Source organism: Lycorma delicatula, chromosome 9 (genome assembly GCF_047948215.1).
Source record: "Lycorma delicatula isolate Av1 chromosome 9, ASM4794821v1, whole genome shotgun sequence".
NCBI classification, from domain to species: domain Eukaryota; kingdom Metazoa; phylum Arthropoda; class Insecta; order Hemiptera; family Fulgoridae; genus Lycorma; species Lycorma delicatula.
Window position 1 is genome coordinate 62042419 of NC_134463.1, and position 13547 is coordinate 62055965.

The 13547-nt window shown below is 30.2% G+C and overlaps 1 protein-coding gene across 3 annotated transcripts in view; it reads right to left on the reverse strand.

Moving 5' to 3' along the window:
• LOC142329822 (angiotensin-converting enzyme-like) overlaps positions 1-13547 on the reverse strand; it is a 507200-nt gene that overhangs the window by 390060 nt on the left and 103593 nt on the right. For all 3 annotated transcript variants that reach the window (XM_075374676.1, XM_075374677.1, XM_075374675.1), the window contains one exon: positions 1120-1218. In XM_075374676.1, coding sequence (XP_075230791.1) covers positions 1120-1218 — 99 coding nt within the window. The remainder of the gene's footprint in view (positions 1-1119; positions 1219-13547) is intronic.

Consider the following 13547-nt stretch of genomic DNA (forward strand, 5'->3'; position numbering starts at 1 on the left):
GTTGTTTTACCCTTTTACTACTAACTACCGGGCGATGATAACGCCCACAAACAACAAAAAAAAAGAGAAAGTAATACTATACTTTTCTTCGAAAAGTCGGTGAAAAAATTTTATAAATTTACGCTAATATAGACCATGCTTTCCATTCATGTCAGAATAGTAGCCTCAATAAGTGATTCAAACGTAGAAATCATACGATTGCTATGAAGCGATACTGAATTTTAAAAAAAAACTGATTTAATACCTATACCTTCCCCAACTGAACAAAAAGCATCCTAACCCTTGTACCTGTCTTACCCCTCTCACATTCCATCACTTTTATAAATCTTTAGTTGTTTTATATATATATATATATACAAAATCAAAAGCTTTTTAGAAAACTCATTTGCCAGTAAACAAAATTGTGTTATAACAATTAATAAAATTGCATTTAACCGTGATTATTATATATTTAAAGTGGTTATTTTTAATCACGATTTTATATATTTATAAAAATTGAAGAGTACGGACGATTTTATGTATATTTCATTAGAAGACTGATGATGAATTTAAATAACGAAAGCGTTATTTTGAGTTGTATATCACATCTTGATGAAAAATAAATAACTCACTATTACGTATTTAAAAGAAATAACACTGATTTCAATACATAAAAATATATAACAACTTTAAATTATTTTTTTTCAAAATAATATTAAATGACGTAATTGAAGAGCGACTTCGAAATTTTATAAACGTTGCTTACCTGTACAATGGATCATAATTCGTGAAATTAAAAAAAAAGGTAATTACTTAATCGTGAAGAATTAATATTATACCAGTAAAATTATTTCACACATCCGTAAAAAACACAATATCGCATATAATTAATCTAAAACATGTTAAACCTATTGTATATATATAAACAGACACCAACTATCATAAAAATCTTAATTTTGTGACGTGATAAAATTGTGTAACGAATCAGCTGATATGGGCAATTGGGTAATAATAAAATATAAAATTAGCAATAAAAACCTTTAGCATTACCTGAAATTATTATAACTTATTATTATAAGTTGTTTTAAAACTAATGAGAAAACATATAAAAAGAAATTACGTAAATAATAAATAACTTACCTGATGTACGGAATGTTGGCTGCAACATGATATTTTGCACCGGGATCAAAATCTGTTTCTGTACGAAGAACAGGTGGTTTGACTCCTCCAAATTTTTCTCTATTAATAAAAGAAAAGACAAATGCAATAATTTTTAAATTCCTTTTAAATAAATTCAAGTTATAAAATAGCCTAAAAAATTTTAACTATTAGAAAATAACAAAAACATATTTAAATTTTTTATGAAATATATATGTTCTATTTACTACTACTAGAAATTAAAAATAATATTAATAAATCGTCATTTCGCCGATCTCCATGGTGGAGTGGTAGCGTCTCAGCCTTTCATCTGGAAAGTACCAGGTTCAAATCTCGGTCAGGCATGGAATTTTTCGTTTGGATTCCGTATTCCTACCCATAAACTTCAAGCGTGTAATTTGTTGTGAAGTAATAAAAAAAAGAAAACGCTTAGTGGGAGGAAAAAATGAAATATAAAAAAGACTACTTAAATTTTCGTCAAAAAATGTAAAATTAAAATAGATTAGTTTGTTCTTTATTAAAGACCTAAGTAGAAAATAATGAATAATTTTTTTTTAATATTAATTAAATTTCAAGATTCTGGCATTTTTTTTTTCATTTATATCGTCTTAACAGTTAAAATATGCGTGTTCCAATTGGTAACAAATAAAAAACATTTAGAAATATCACATCGAAACAAATTATTTTTTGGATTTATTACGCATAAAAATTAATTTTAAAAATACGGAGTAAGCGGGAACTCCCTTTGCGTTTAATAAATCTAGTTTAACTGGGCTCCTCCTTTTTCCTGCTTAACCTCTGGGAATTACCATCAGGTATTACTTCAGAGGATGGATGAGGATATGATATGTATGAGTCTTGTACAGTCTCAGGTCGACCATTTCTGAGATGTGTGGTTAATTGAAACCCAATCACCAAATTACACCGGTATCCACGATCTAGTATTCAAATCTGTATAAAAGTAACTGCCTTTACTAGGACTCGAACGCTGGAACTCTTGACTTCCAAATCAGCTGATTTGCGAAGACGCGTTCATCACTAAACCAACCACGTGGGTAGTTTAATCTGGCTCTACCACTGCCAGTTCTCACCGCTGAAATTATTCACTGCTGCTGGAAAAGGTGGAAAGGATGACCCGTGGTGGAGATAATGCGGTGTGTTCATTCGTGGTGGGATGACCTTAGTTGTAGTCGAATGTGGAACGATGGCGGGGATACGAGTGGGTCCACTGTCAAAGAGCGTTTACTAACTTACGTGTAACTCCACGAACGCCCACAAACTGATAAAACATTGGAGAACAATAGAAGCCATTCAATATGAATGGCTGCTTTGTGCGTTTCGGGAAATCGTCACTATCACGATAAACGTTACTGACATGGGAGAAGAAGGCTTTCGCAATGGAAAGTGTTCTTGATGTGCCACGCAGAGGGAAGCCGAGGACTGAGCCGAGACGATCACTCATGAAATCAACTTCCAAAGGTTCTGCAGATTTAGCCATTCCAAGATCGACAATTAGAGACCATAAGGGGAAGGACTTGAAAGTTAAATATTTTCGTCCAGCCACAGTTAATGAATTGAGTGAAAATGACTTTGATCGACGTTTTTATGCATATCAGTTATTGCTTGAACGCTTTCCGAGAGCAAACGATAAAAATAATGTCATGTTCTCAGACGATGTGCGATTATCCAAAGCTCTTGCAACCACAATGTTTTTTCTGTGCAAACCCTCACTTTTTTGAGGAAATCGAACACCATCTGCCTCATGTTATGATTTGGGCTGGGATAGCTGCTGGACATCTTGATTCTTATTTTTTCAGTGAAGCAGTTAATCAACAAAATTATCTGAGAATGATTGACGAGTGGTTGCTTCCAGAATTAACGGAAAAAGGGATCGCTGAAATCATCACGTTCAACAAGACGATGCTCCAGCGCATTTTTATTTAAATGTTGCAGACGCCTCGATGGAATTTTTCCGAATTACTGGATCGAACGCGAGTCAGTAAAGTTACCGGCTCTAATGTCTTGGCCAACAAGAATCACTGACCTCAACACATCTGACAACGCACTCTAGAGTTTTGTAAAACAAAGATCCGAAAACGCAAATACGTCAACAACGAAAAGCTCCAAGTCGCTGTTCGGTCAACATTTAAAACTATCATCCTCAAGAGCATGTTGAAATTATCAACATGCAGTTGTGGATGAACAACCGGACATGGAAGAGCGTACAGCTGTACTTTGAAAATGGTGGAACTCTCACAGACGTTGTAGATCCATAGAATGTAAACTGCACCGATCCTAATAATTTCAAAACTATCGTAAAGGGACTTCCCGCCCATTCTGTATACACGAAAAAAATTAACAAGTAGTGTTTATTACATTACTTTCAATCGATTTCATAAATGTTAGAAAATTAAAAATCGATCCTGAACTCAAGTATTGTATTTATATATTGGGAGAGATTACGGGGTCAGTTTGCTCGAAAGGGATTTAAGCCATTAGGGATTATTTAGTAGCTATCAAACAGGAAACAGGGACCCTGGGTCAATCTATAAGTTGCTCCTTCTTAGATAATACAAAGAATGCTCTGAATCAGCAATTCTTGGCATCCTTTAAAACAAACATCCCTAACAGAAACAGACAAACAAATATAAAAACGTAAACTGCATAAAGAGATTAAGGAGAATGGAGAAATATGGATGGTGAAAAGAACTTCGGGGGTTCGCAGTACAAAACAATAAGCATTCTGCCCACAATCGTTCGATAATTCGGAGCATTTATAGCCAGACGAGGAAAGCACATTAATAATTAATCAACAATTTTCCGTTCACGATTTAAATACATGCTACAAAAAAAATTGTTTCCCCTCAAAAACTTTTCTTCCTATAATCACCTGATAACAAGTACAGACTTTTTAAAAGAAAGAATTCACCATCCCCGCAATATTGTGGCATGAGAAAGCATCTAGCTATATTACAAAATCGTTTAACCAGATCCCATTAGAAGAGTTGACCATCCATCCATATTTTGATAAGAATAAACTTTTTTTGTTAATATTTAATTAATTTTTTAGTTAAAATACGTTAGTAGAGTACTCCTTTATTAGAATCAGTTACGATTGGTTGGTGTTCAAACCAGTTCGATTTTTTTGGTTAGAATCAAACAGTTGTCAATGAAAATACTTTATCAAGAGATTCCTTCCTTGTAAATTCCAATGAGGAAACTACGTGATTGGATGACGTATTCGATCTGTAGTGAATACGTTATATTAGTTATTATACTCTTTTATCTATATGCCCATTTTTTCCAATTTTTCTAGAATTAATAGAAGAATAAGATAAACTTTTCGGTTGCAACCTTTTTTTTTTTTAAATTAATTTACTACAAAATAATAGGGGCATAAGGGGTAAATGAACACCAATTTACATCCATTTGATGTTTATTAATTACATATTATAAAAACTCTTTTTAAAATTGAAGAACTATGTTAGTAAAAAAGGCTTAAATAATTTGTTTGATTCAGTATCATAAAACATAAACAGATATCATTATTAGTGTTGACCAGCGTTTCGACTCACTCGGTTATGATGTAATAATCAAATAAAAGCAAGTCAGACTTTAGGTGCATTATAAAAAATGTGGTATGCCTTTATTAGGATAGATGAAAACTGCAGAATTATACCTACTTAAATTAATAGTAAAATAGCCGGTTTAATATACTACTAAAACTAGTTAAATGAAATGTATATTCCACTTATACATATGCAATTAACTGGGAAGGAGTTGAACATTTTTACTTTCTCTGCTGTTAAGTATACAAAACAAAGTAATGTTATATTTAACAAATAACTCTACTGGGTTTTTGTAATAAATGTACTGGGTTTTAACGTTTTCAGGTCCATTGTTTAAAAGTTAAGTTATAAGTTTATAACAAAACTTTATATAATATATAAAGTTTTGTTTTAAATGTATAAAAGGATGAGAGATTGGTATATTTCGAAGTCGACTAGATTTTATCAAAACTTTATTCGTACATGTTTTTACTTCCTTGTGCAAAGTAATGGAAGTATTGTGATCGCGAAAAATTTCGGTTTTCAGATTTCAACGGAAATATTCATTTTGGCTATCCCTGAATCCATTTTTATTCGTTTCAGGGCGTCTGTACGTCTGACGTCTGTACGTTCGTACGTATGCGCGTATGTATTTACGTATGTATCTCGCATTACTCCAAAATGATTAGCCGTAGAATGTTGAAATTTTGGATTTAGGACTGCTGTAACATCTAGTTGTACACCTCCCCTTTTGATTGCAATCGACTAGACCAAAAATGTCTAAAAAAAAGCCTTTTATAAAAAATAAATTACTAAATAATAAGCCCTCATTGAGAGCTTTTTAACGACATATCATAAATGGTACTTATTTTCATTGGTTCCAGAAACGATATATGGTAAGTGGTTCATTGGTTCCAGAGTTATAGTCAAATAAACTTTTAATTGATGAAATATTTTGATCTTACAAGGGGAAGGGGCATATCGGTTTGAATTCGACTTTATTTCTTTTTTTTACATTTCTTTTTAATTTAAATATATTGATTTACTATTAATTATTATTAACCTGAGATTGTAAACAAAAAAAAAATTACAATAAATAAGACAATAGTTTTTATATTTGTTACAATTAAAAAAAGAATATGAAAAAAATAAGACGTTATTAGTGAAATAAAATTTTACGTACTTTAAAAATGTGTATATGTAATTTAATAGGCGTACAAGGAAGTCATGTGGTGTCCACATCAGATGTTTTAGTGTATGAAAATATATACTACTTATAATATCAATAAAAAAATTTTATAAATGTGAACTTTATGTATCTGTTATACATAATTATTAAATAAATTATCATTAGATTGATTTGGCTCTGATAGACTGAACTAGTCTATCAGAGCCAAATCAACTGATTTGGAAGTCGAGAGTTCCAACGTTCAAGTCCTAGTAAAGTCAGTTATTTTTACACGAATTTTAATACTAATTCGTGGATACCGGTGTTCTTTGGTGGTTGGGTTTCAATGAACCACACATCAGGAATGGTCGAAATGAGACGGTACAAGACTACACTTCATTTACACTCATACATATCATCCTCATTCATCCTCTGAAGTATTATCTGAACGGTAATTACCGGAGGCAAAACAGGAAAAAGAAAGAAAATTCAATCTATCGACTAGATTTAAATATATATGTATATACAAATAAAAATGTAACTGTCAAATTTAAATATCTCGAAGAAATAATACAGTATAATAACCCTGGAAAGATCCAACTGAAAAAAGAAGGAAAATAAACAGAACTAGCCTATCAACCAATAAAAAATACATATGTATACATAAAATAAACATTCTTATATGGTGCAGAAACGACGATAACAGTCAAAGAATTAAAACTGAAAAGAAAATTAAAAAAAGAAAAATTTTAAGAAAGTTTTTTAGGATTTAAATGTAACCATAATCAAAATATCTTAACATTAAATGAAGAAATTTACAAGAAATTAAAAAAATAATGGACTTTATATGAAAAAAACGATTAAGCTTTTATGGAAATTTAAAATGAATGGGCATCAAATTAAAAAAAGGAAAATCTTTATTTATCATTCTAAATTAAAAATTAAAAATATCTGATGTCAAGAAATAGAAAAAGATCTAAAGTGATTAAATATTAAAGAAGAAAAAATTTTGGACCGAAATACTTTCAGTAATATAATAAAAAATTTCGAAAGTTTTCAGGAAAAAACAAGAGTAATAAAGGAGAAAAAAATTTTTCCAAAAAAGAGAAACGAAGTTAGTCAAAGAATGGAAAAATCTAGAAGAAAATAAAAGAAAATGCAAAGTTATTTTTTCATGCGATCCACAGATGATCCAAATGAAATAAAAGACATTAGAAGGGAACAGTACACCTTATTACAAGGTGAAAGTTTCCCTGTATATTCATAAAAATAAAGGTTTTATAAATTTGTTGTTTTCGTAGAAGACTTAAAGGACGCATAGGGTCACTGCGATTAAAAGATAGCCTGTTTTATTAAGTTTCTGTTATACCGGGTGATGTACGTTTCTCTTCTACGACCCAAATATTTCAATTGGCTATAACTCTGGAACCAATGAAAAGGGTAAGTCACGCTTATGTATCGTTGAAAAACACTGAATGAAGGCTTATTAAAAAAAATTCAATTTTTGTTTTTCATTTTGGGCTTTTTTGAACAGTTTTTGGTTCAGTCGATTGCAATCAAAAAGGAAGATAACACTACGTAGGTAAGACTGTTGCAACACTAAGTGTTACAACAGTCCTAAATCAAAAATTTCAACATCCAACGACTAATCTCTTTTGAATTATGCGAGATACATACGTACGGACAGACGTCACGCCGAAACTAGTCAAAATGGATTCAAGGATGATCAAAATTGATATTTCCGTTAAATTTGAAAACTGTAATTTTTCACGATCACAATACTTCCTTTCGTATAAGAAAGTAAAAATCATCTTTAATCATGTTTTTTTGTTTACAATTAAAGGATATTTACAGCATATATATACGTGTGTGTGTGTGTCTGTGTGCTCGCGCGCGCATGTAATTTAAGTATAACATTAATTTTGTAAAAATAAATTTTCTAAACCATTGAAAACTGGAATTTTATTTTGAAAGTAAGCGATGTAATCTTTAAATTACACAATATTTTCCTGGTATATTTTTATTACCTGTTTTTACAACTCATAAAAAGCTAAATCTGAAGGTAAGAAACAAGTAAGCCTTACATAAAAAACACCTTTTCTTGCAAATGATTTCAAAAAAAAAATTGAAAAAATCCGATAACATTTCATTCAATAATATGTAGTAATTAAAAACACAATTCTAATTTATATTACTCGTACTTGATAAGAAATTGTAATTCCGCGAAAGATAAATAGTTTAATTTTTTCTCTGATGATATACAGCACAGAGAGAGTGATCGGTTAAAAAATTGATCTGAAGTTGTAAGAGAATTAGGAAGTGTACTTGTTTAACTCAATATTACATTGGTAAAATTAAAATGTAAACATCATTGTGACAGTTTAATTTAAAGTTTAAAAAAAAAATTAAATATTTAGCGGCGCAATATTACGCAATAAATATATTATTGCGCATTCCTGCTAATGAGTTGAACTACGCTGTTTCATTCCTCTTATGGTAAAACACGCTATGAACTGAATTCTAACATGATTAAACGTATGTAATTAATTAATAAGAAGAATGACAGGGAACATATTTGTAGCATTTCCATTTAATGTGCTAAGGTATCAAACACGTTATGCGATTTACGAGAAAATATGTAGCCTACTGTTATTTATAAGAAGTTAAAGATTATATGAGTCCGGTTGTTTGTACGTGAAAGTGATAAAGAAAGATAAATAACATAAAGAAGGATAGATGATAAAATGATGTTAAGATCGTCATCCGTATTATAAAACTGCTGGTGAAGTGATTGGCAAACAGAGGAAGTAGTTTATGCAATGAAAATAGTGAAAGAATATTGAAGGTAAGATGGCTCCAGACCGGATTTTAATTCGTACATATTTATGTCAAAATAAATAATATAACAATAAAACAGAGATATTCTGAATATATATATCATTATATAATAATTTAAATATAAAGAATTTATTTAAATATTTATTTATTACATAATAATAAAAACAAAAAATATTTATTTTAATTAAATTTCCTTACGTTAGACAAATTATATGAGTAATATATATCATTCGGTTGGCAAGAAAGTAATTTCAGCTTTGTAGCGTGAAATAAAACTTTTATTTATACAAAGAATGAACTTATATTGATATAAGTTCATCATATCATATATATATGATATATGTTTTCCACTTTGTCCAAAAACCTTTTGCAATCTTTCTGACAATTGAATGATTCCACGTTCATAGAACTTTGGCCGTTATCAGCAAAAAACTGAACCAGGCGCGATTTCAGATCATTCATTATTAGTAAAATTTCTACCAATCAACTTAAAAATAAATGGTAATTTGATGGTGCAAGATCAGGGCTATATGAAGGATGAGAAATTACTTCCCGACCAAACTCCAATAATTTTCCACGAGTTACCAAAAAAATGTGTGAGGGGAACGCGATTCCTTTGCGATTTGCCAATTCTGTCCATTTTTCTTAGATTACTTTCTCAAGTTTCATTAGTTTTTGATATTAAACATCTTTGAATAGATCGTTTGATTCCTCGGAAATAGCGTTCACAATACACAACACCTTTGTAATTCCATAAAATTGAAAGCATGATCTTTTTTTTGATGCAATTTTCAGCTTTCGATGTGGCTTATGCGGAATCATCACTCTTGAACCATGATCGTTTTCGATTAATGTTATTGCAGATGATCCATTTTTCATAACCAGCGATGAATCGTTTCAAAAAAGGGTTGACTTCATTTATAATTACAATTTACCACCTGAATAATGTTTTAAATTGGTAATGTAAAATTTTGAATTTTTTAAATAATAATTTTCAGATATAGGTACAGTGGTGCTATTAGTAAATAGAATAACTTTACTTGCATTTACTCATGTATTTATGTTTTAATTAATTTAAATTCTTTTTTATTTCTCTAAGTGTATTTAGAATGAAAAAAATCTGATGTGGGCACCTCATGACTTCCTTATACGCCTATTAAATTACATATACACTTTTTTTTTAAATGAAAAGTACATAAAGTTTTATTTTACTAATAATTTTTGATATTTTTTTTTATTGAATTATTAATTATTGTAATTTTATTTTTACAATCGGAGGTTAATAATAATTATTAATAAATAAATATATTTAAGTTTTAAAGAAAAGTTAAAAAAAAAAATCAAATCGGATTTGAACCGATGTGCCTTCCCCTTGTAAGATCCAAATATTTCATTTATTAAACTTTTATTAGACTAAAACTCTGGAACCAATGAGAATAAGTACCATTTATGATATGTCGTTTAAAAGCTCTCAATGAGCCATTTTTCTTGTCTTAAAATTAGACATTTAAAATGATCTATCTCTCAAAGGGTGTTACCATTTAAAATACTGAGCTAAAACCCTTTAGTTACCCCCAAGAAGGGTTTGAAATTCTATTTAGCATCAAAAGTTTAGTAGTTGACCGATAACTTATCCTGAAAATCACAGTATTCTATGTTCTTTCTTTTTCTGTCTAACCTCCGGAACCACCGTAAGGTATTACTTCAGAGGATGAGTGTGGATGATATGAATGAATGTAGTGTACTGTTGTACAGTCCCAGGTCGACCGTTTCTGAAATGTATGGTTAATTGAAACCAAACCACCAACGAACACCAGTATCCACTATTTAGTATTCAAATCCATATAAAAGTAACTGCCTTTACTAAGATTTGAACCTTACAACTATCGACTTCGAAATCAGCTGTTTTGCGATGACGAGTTCACCTCTAAATTACCGGGTTTTTTATAACCTCCAGGTCCACCGTTCGGTATTGCTTCGAAGGATGAGATGAATGATTTATAGCGTGTGTAAAAATTTCATGCCTGACCGGGATTCAAACCCAGGACCTCCGGATGAAAGGCCGAGACGCTACCACTACTATGGCCGAGACAGCCGAGACGCTACCACGGAGGCCGGCAATACTGTAATATTTGGTCCAATACGACTGGACCAAAAGTGTCCAAAAAAAGCCCAAATCGAACAAAAATTGGATTTTGGACTTTTTCTTCATTGAGAACTTATCAATGATGTATCATAAGAGGTACATATTTTCATTGGTTCCAGAGTTACAGCCAAATAAAATTTTAATTAATGAAACAGTTGGATCTTATAGGGGTGGGAAAGCACATCGGTTCGAATCAGACTTCATCTTCTTATTTTTTTAAACTTTTTTTTTAAATTTAAATATATTGATTTATTAATAATTATTAACCTCTGACTGTAAAAAAATGTTTACAATAAATAATAATTCAATATTAACAATAAAAAAAATATGAAAAAATATCAGAAGTTATTAATGAAATAAATTTTTTGTACTTTTCATTTAAAAAAACTGTGAATATGTAATTTAATAGGCGTATAAGGAAGTCATGTGATGTCCACATCAAATTTTTTTTATTGATTACCGTACTTTCCTTCTTGCAGGAAATTTGAGCTATGATATAAGGAAAGTAAAAATAACCTTTCTTTAACCCCCTCGGATAAATTACAAACTCTTAGCGCAGAATGAGTAGGATTTCATTTTAAGTATTTGTTTAAACACCTGCAAATACGATTAGGTAGAAATAGAAATTTTTAAATTAATTTTATTTTAATTCTGTAGGTTATAATATGTTTTCTATAATTTTATTAAAGTTTTGTCTACATAACCACAAGCTCTTAAAAGATGTTTAAAAGAATTTCATTATAATGTGAAATTTTGGTTTACAAACAACCTAGTAGAAATTTTTTTTGTATTGTTAAAAAGATATTTATATATTCTAGAAATTTACATGCAGGTTATTTATTAACTAACCATAAAAAACCGACACAAAAAAATTGCCATTAATATTGTTCAAGAGAGAATGTCCATGTTTCTGCAAGGACGATTACAAGTTAATAGGGTTTTTAAAACAGGTTTATCGTTAATTTTTATTTTTCTGATATATTTTAACGAAAAAATAGTAATTTATAATTATAATTTTTTATTTAATGTTTTTTTTGTCTTTTTTAGTATTGCTGATTTAAGAACAATGTTGAACTACTATTCAGCATCGTAACAAACGAGCAGCTGATTTTAAAATAAATAACTGACAATGAACCTGTAGAAATAATATACCGTTGAAACATAAAAAAAAATGAAATCAATTTATAATATTTCATACTTTCATTTATTGCAAGAAACAGAATTTATGTAGTTATTTATAAGAAGAAACACAGTGTCTTTTTTTAATCTAATTCTTCAATACATTCAATGTAATATAAGAATACATTGAATTTAATATATTCAATAATATATTTCAGTTAGCTTTCGTTAAATCCATCTTATTGTTTTCAGTCTGATGGAATTGGACAAGCTGTCCTAAATATATAAGTTTTTATTTTAGTCATTCATGCCATTTAGTAATTTTTGTAACTCATTTTTTTAATTTTTTACCAAAATAATAATATCATTAGTAAATCGTATCTTTTATTTTTTATCCTTTTAAAGAACTATGTCCTGAAATGTTTTTTACAATTTTTGTAATAACTGTTCTATATACAAGTTGAAAAGTAACAAGAAGGAATTTTATCCTTGTCTTATTCCATTCTGAATCAGAATTTTATTTCCTCTACCTTTTACACTTATCATTGTTTTCTCATTCTTATATAGATTACGGATAACTCTTAACTTCATGTATTTAAATCGAAATCTATTTTTAATTCCATTCTACATTATAAAATTATTTCTCCAAATCTACAAATGCCATTTATATGGCATTATTCATTTTTAAGTCTGTCTTTTACGATTAGCCTAAGGATCTCTCTTTTTTGTACCCAAACTCATTCTGGTAAATCGAAATAGTCTTCATCTATTACACCTTCTACTATACGTTCTATTCGCCTGTAAAATATTGTTAAAAGTACCGAGCGATTCAAAAAGGATTCACAAATTAAAAACATATAAAAATTTATTTAGATAACTTACAGAATCGGTTGAGGTCCTTATTTCATAGAAAAATATGTCAAGTTTGTCACCCAACATTCACTTTGGTTCGATATGGCTTACACCTCCAATGCGACTAACATCTCACCTGAAGTCTATTTCATTCCAGATTGTAGCCAGTAAGTAGGATGCTACTTCTGCAGCTGCGGCGTTAATTCGAAGTCTTAGATTAACAAGATCAGCAGGTAAAGGCGGTACATATGCCTGATCTTTAATGAAACCCTACAAGAAAAAAGCTGGGTCAAATGGAATCTAGTATTAAGAAAGTCTCGGATTTCTACGCGGTAGTGAAGTGGTGCTCTGGTTTACTGATAGTAATGGCGTCCATCTTGGTTATCATCGCCTAACTGAGGAATTAAAAAATTTTTAAGTATGACTAGATAAACGGTTGCCTTCTGGAAGAAAACGGGCCATACAGTCTTTGTTTACTCAGGGCATAAAAAAACATTGACCTTAGGGCTATCACCGAATGTGCTGCAAAGTTTCATGAGGGTTTTCGCTATCCCATATTCGGCAGTTTTGGGCGTTCACCTCTGATGTGAAACGCTAATTGATCACTAAAAATTTTACATTGTCCAAAAATGTATCGTTGCCTGCAATTCTATCAATCATTTCCATACAAAACTTGAGGCGATCAACTTTGTCGTTATTTGTAATGTGTTGAACTACGGTTAGTTTGTATGGCTTCCAA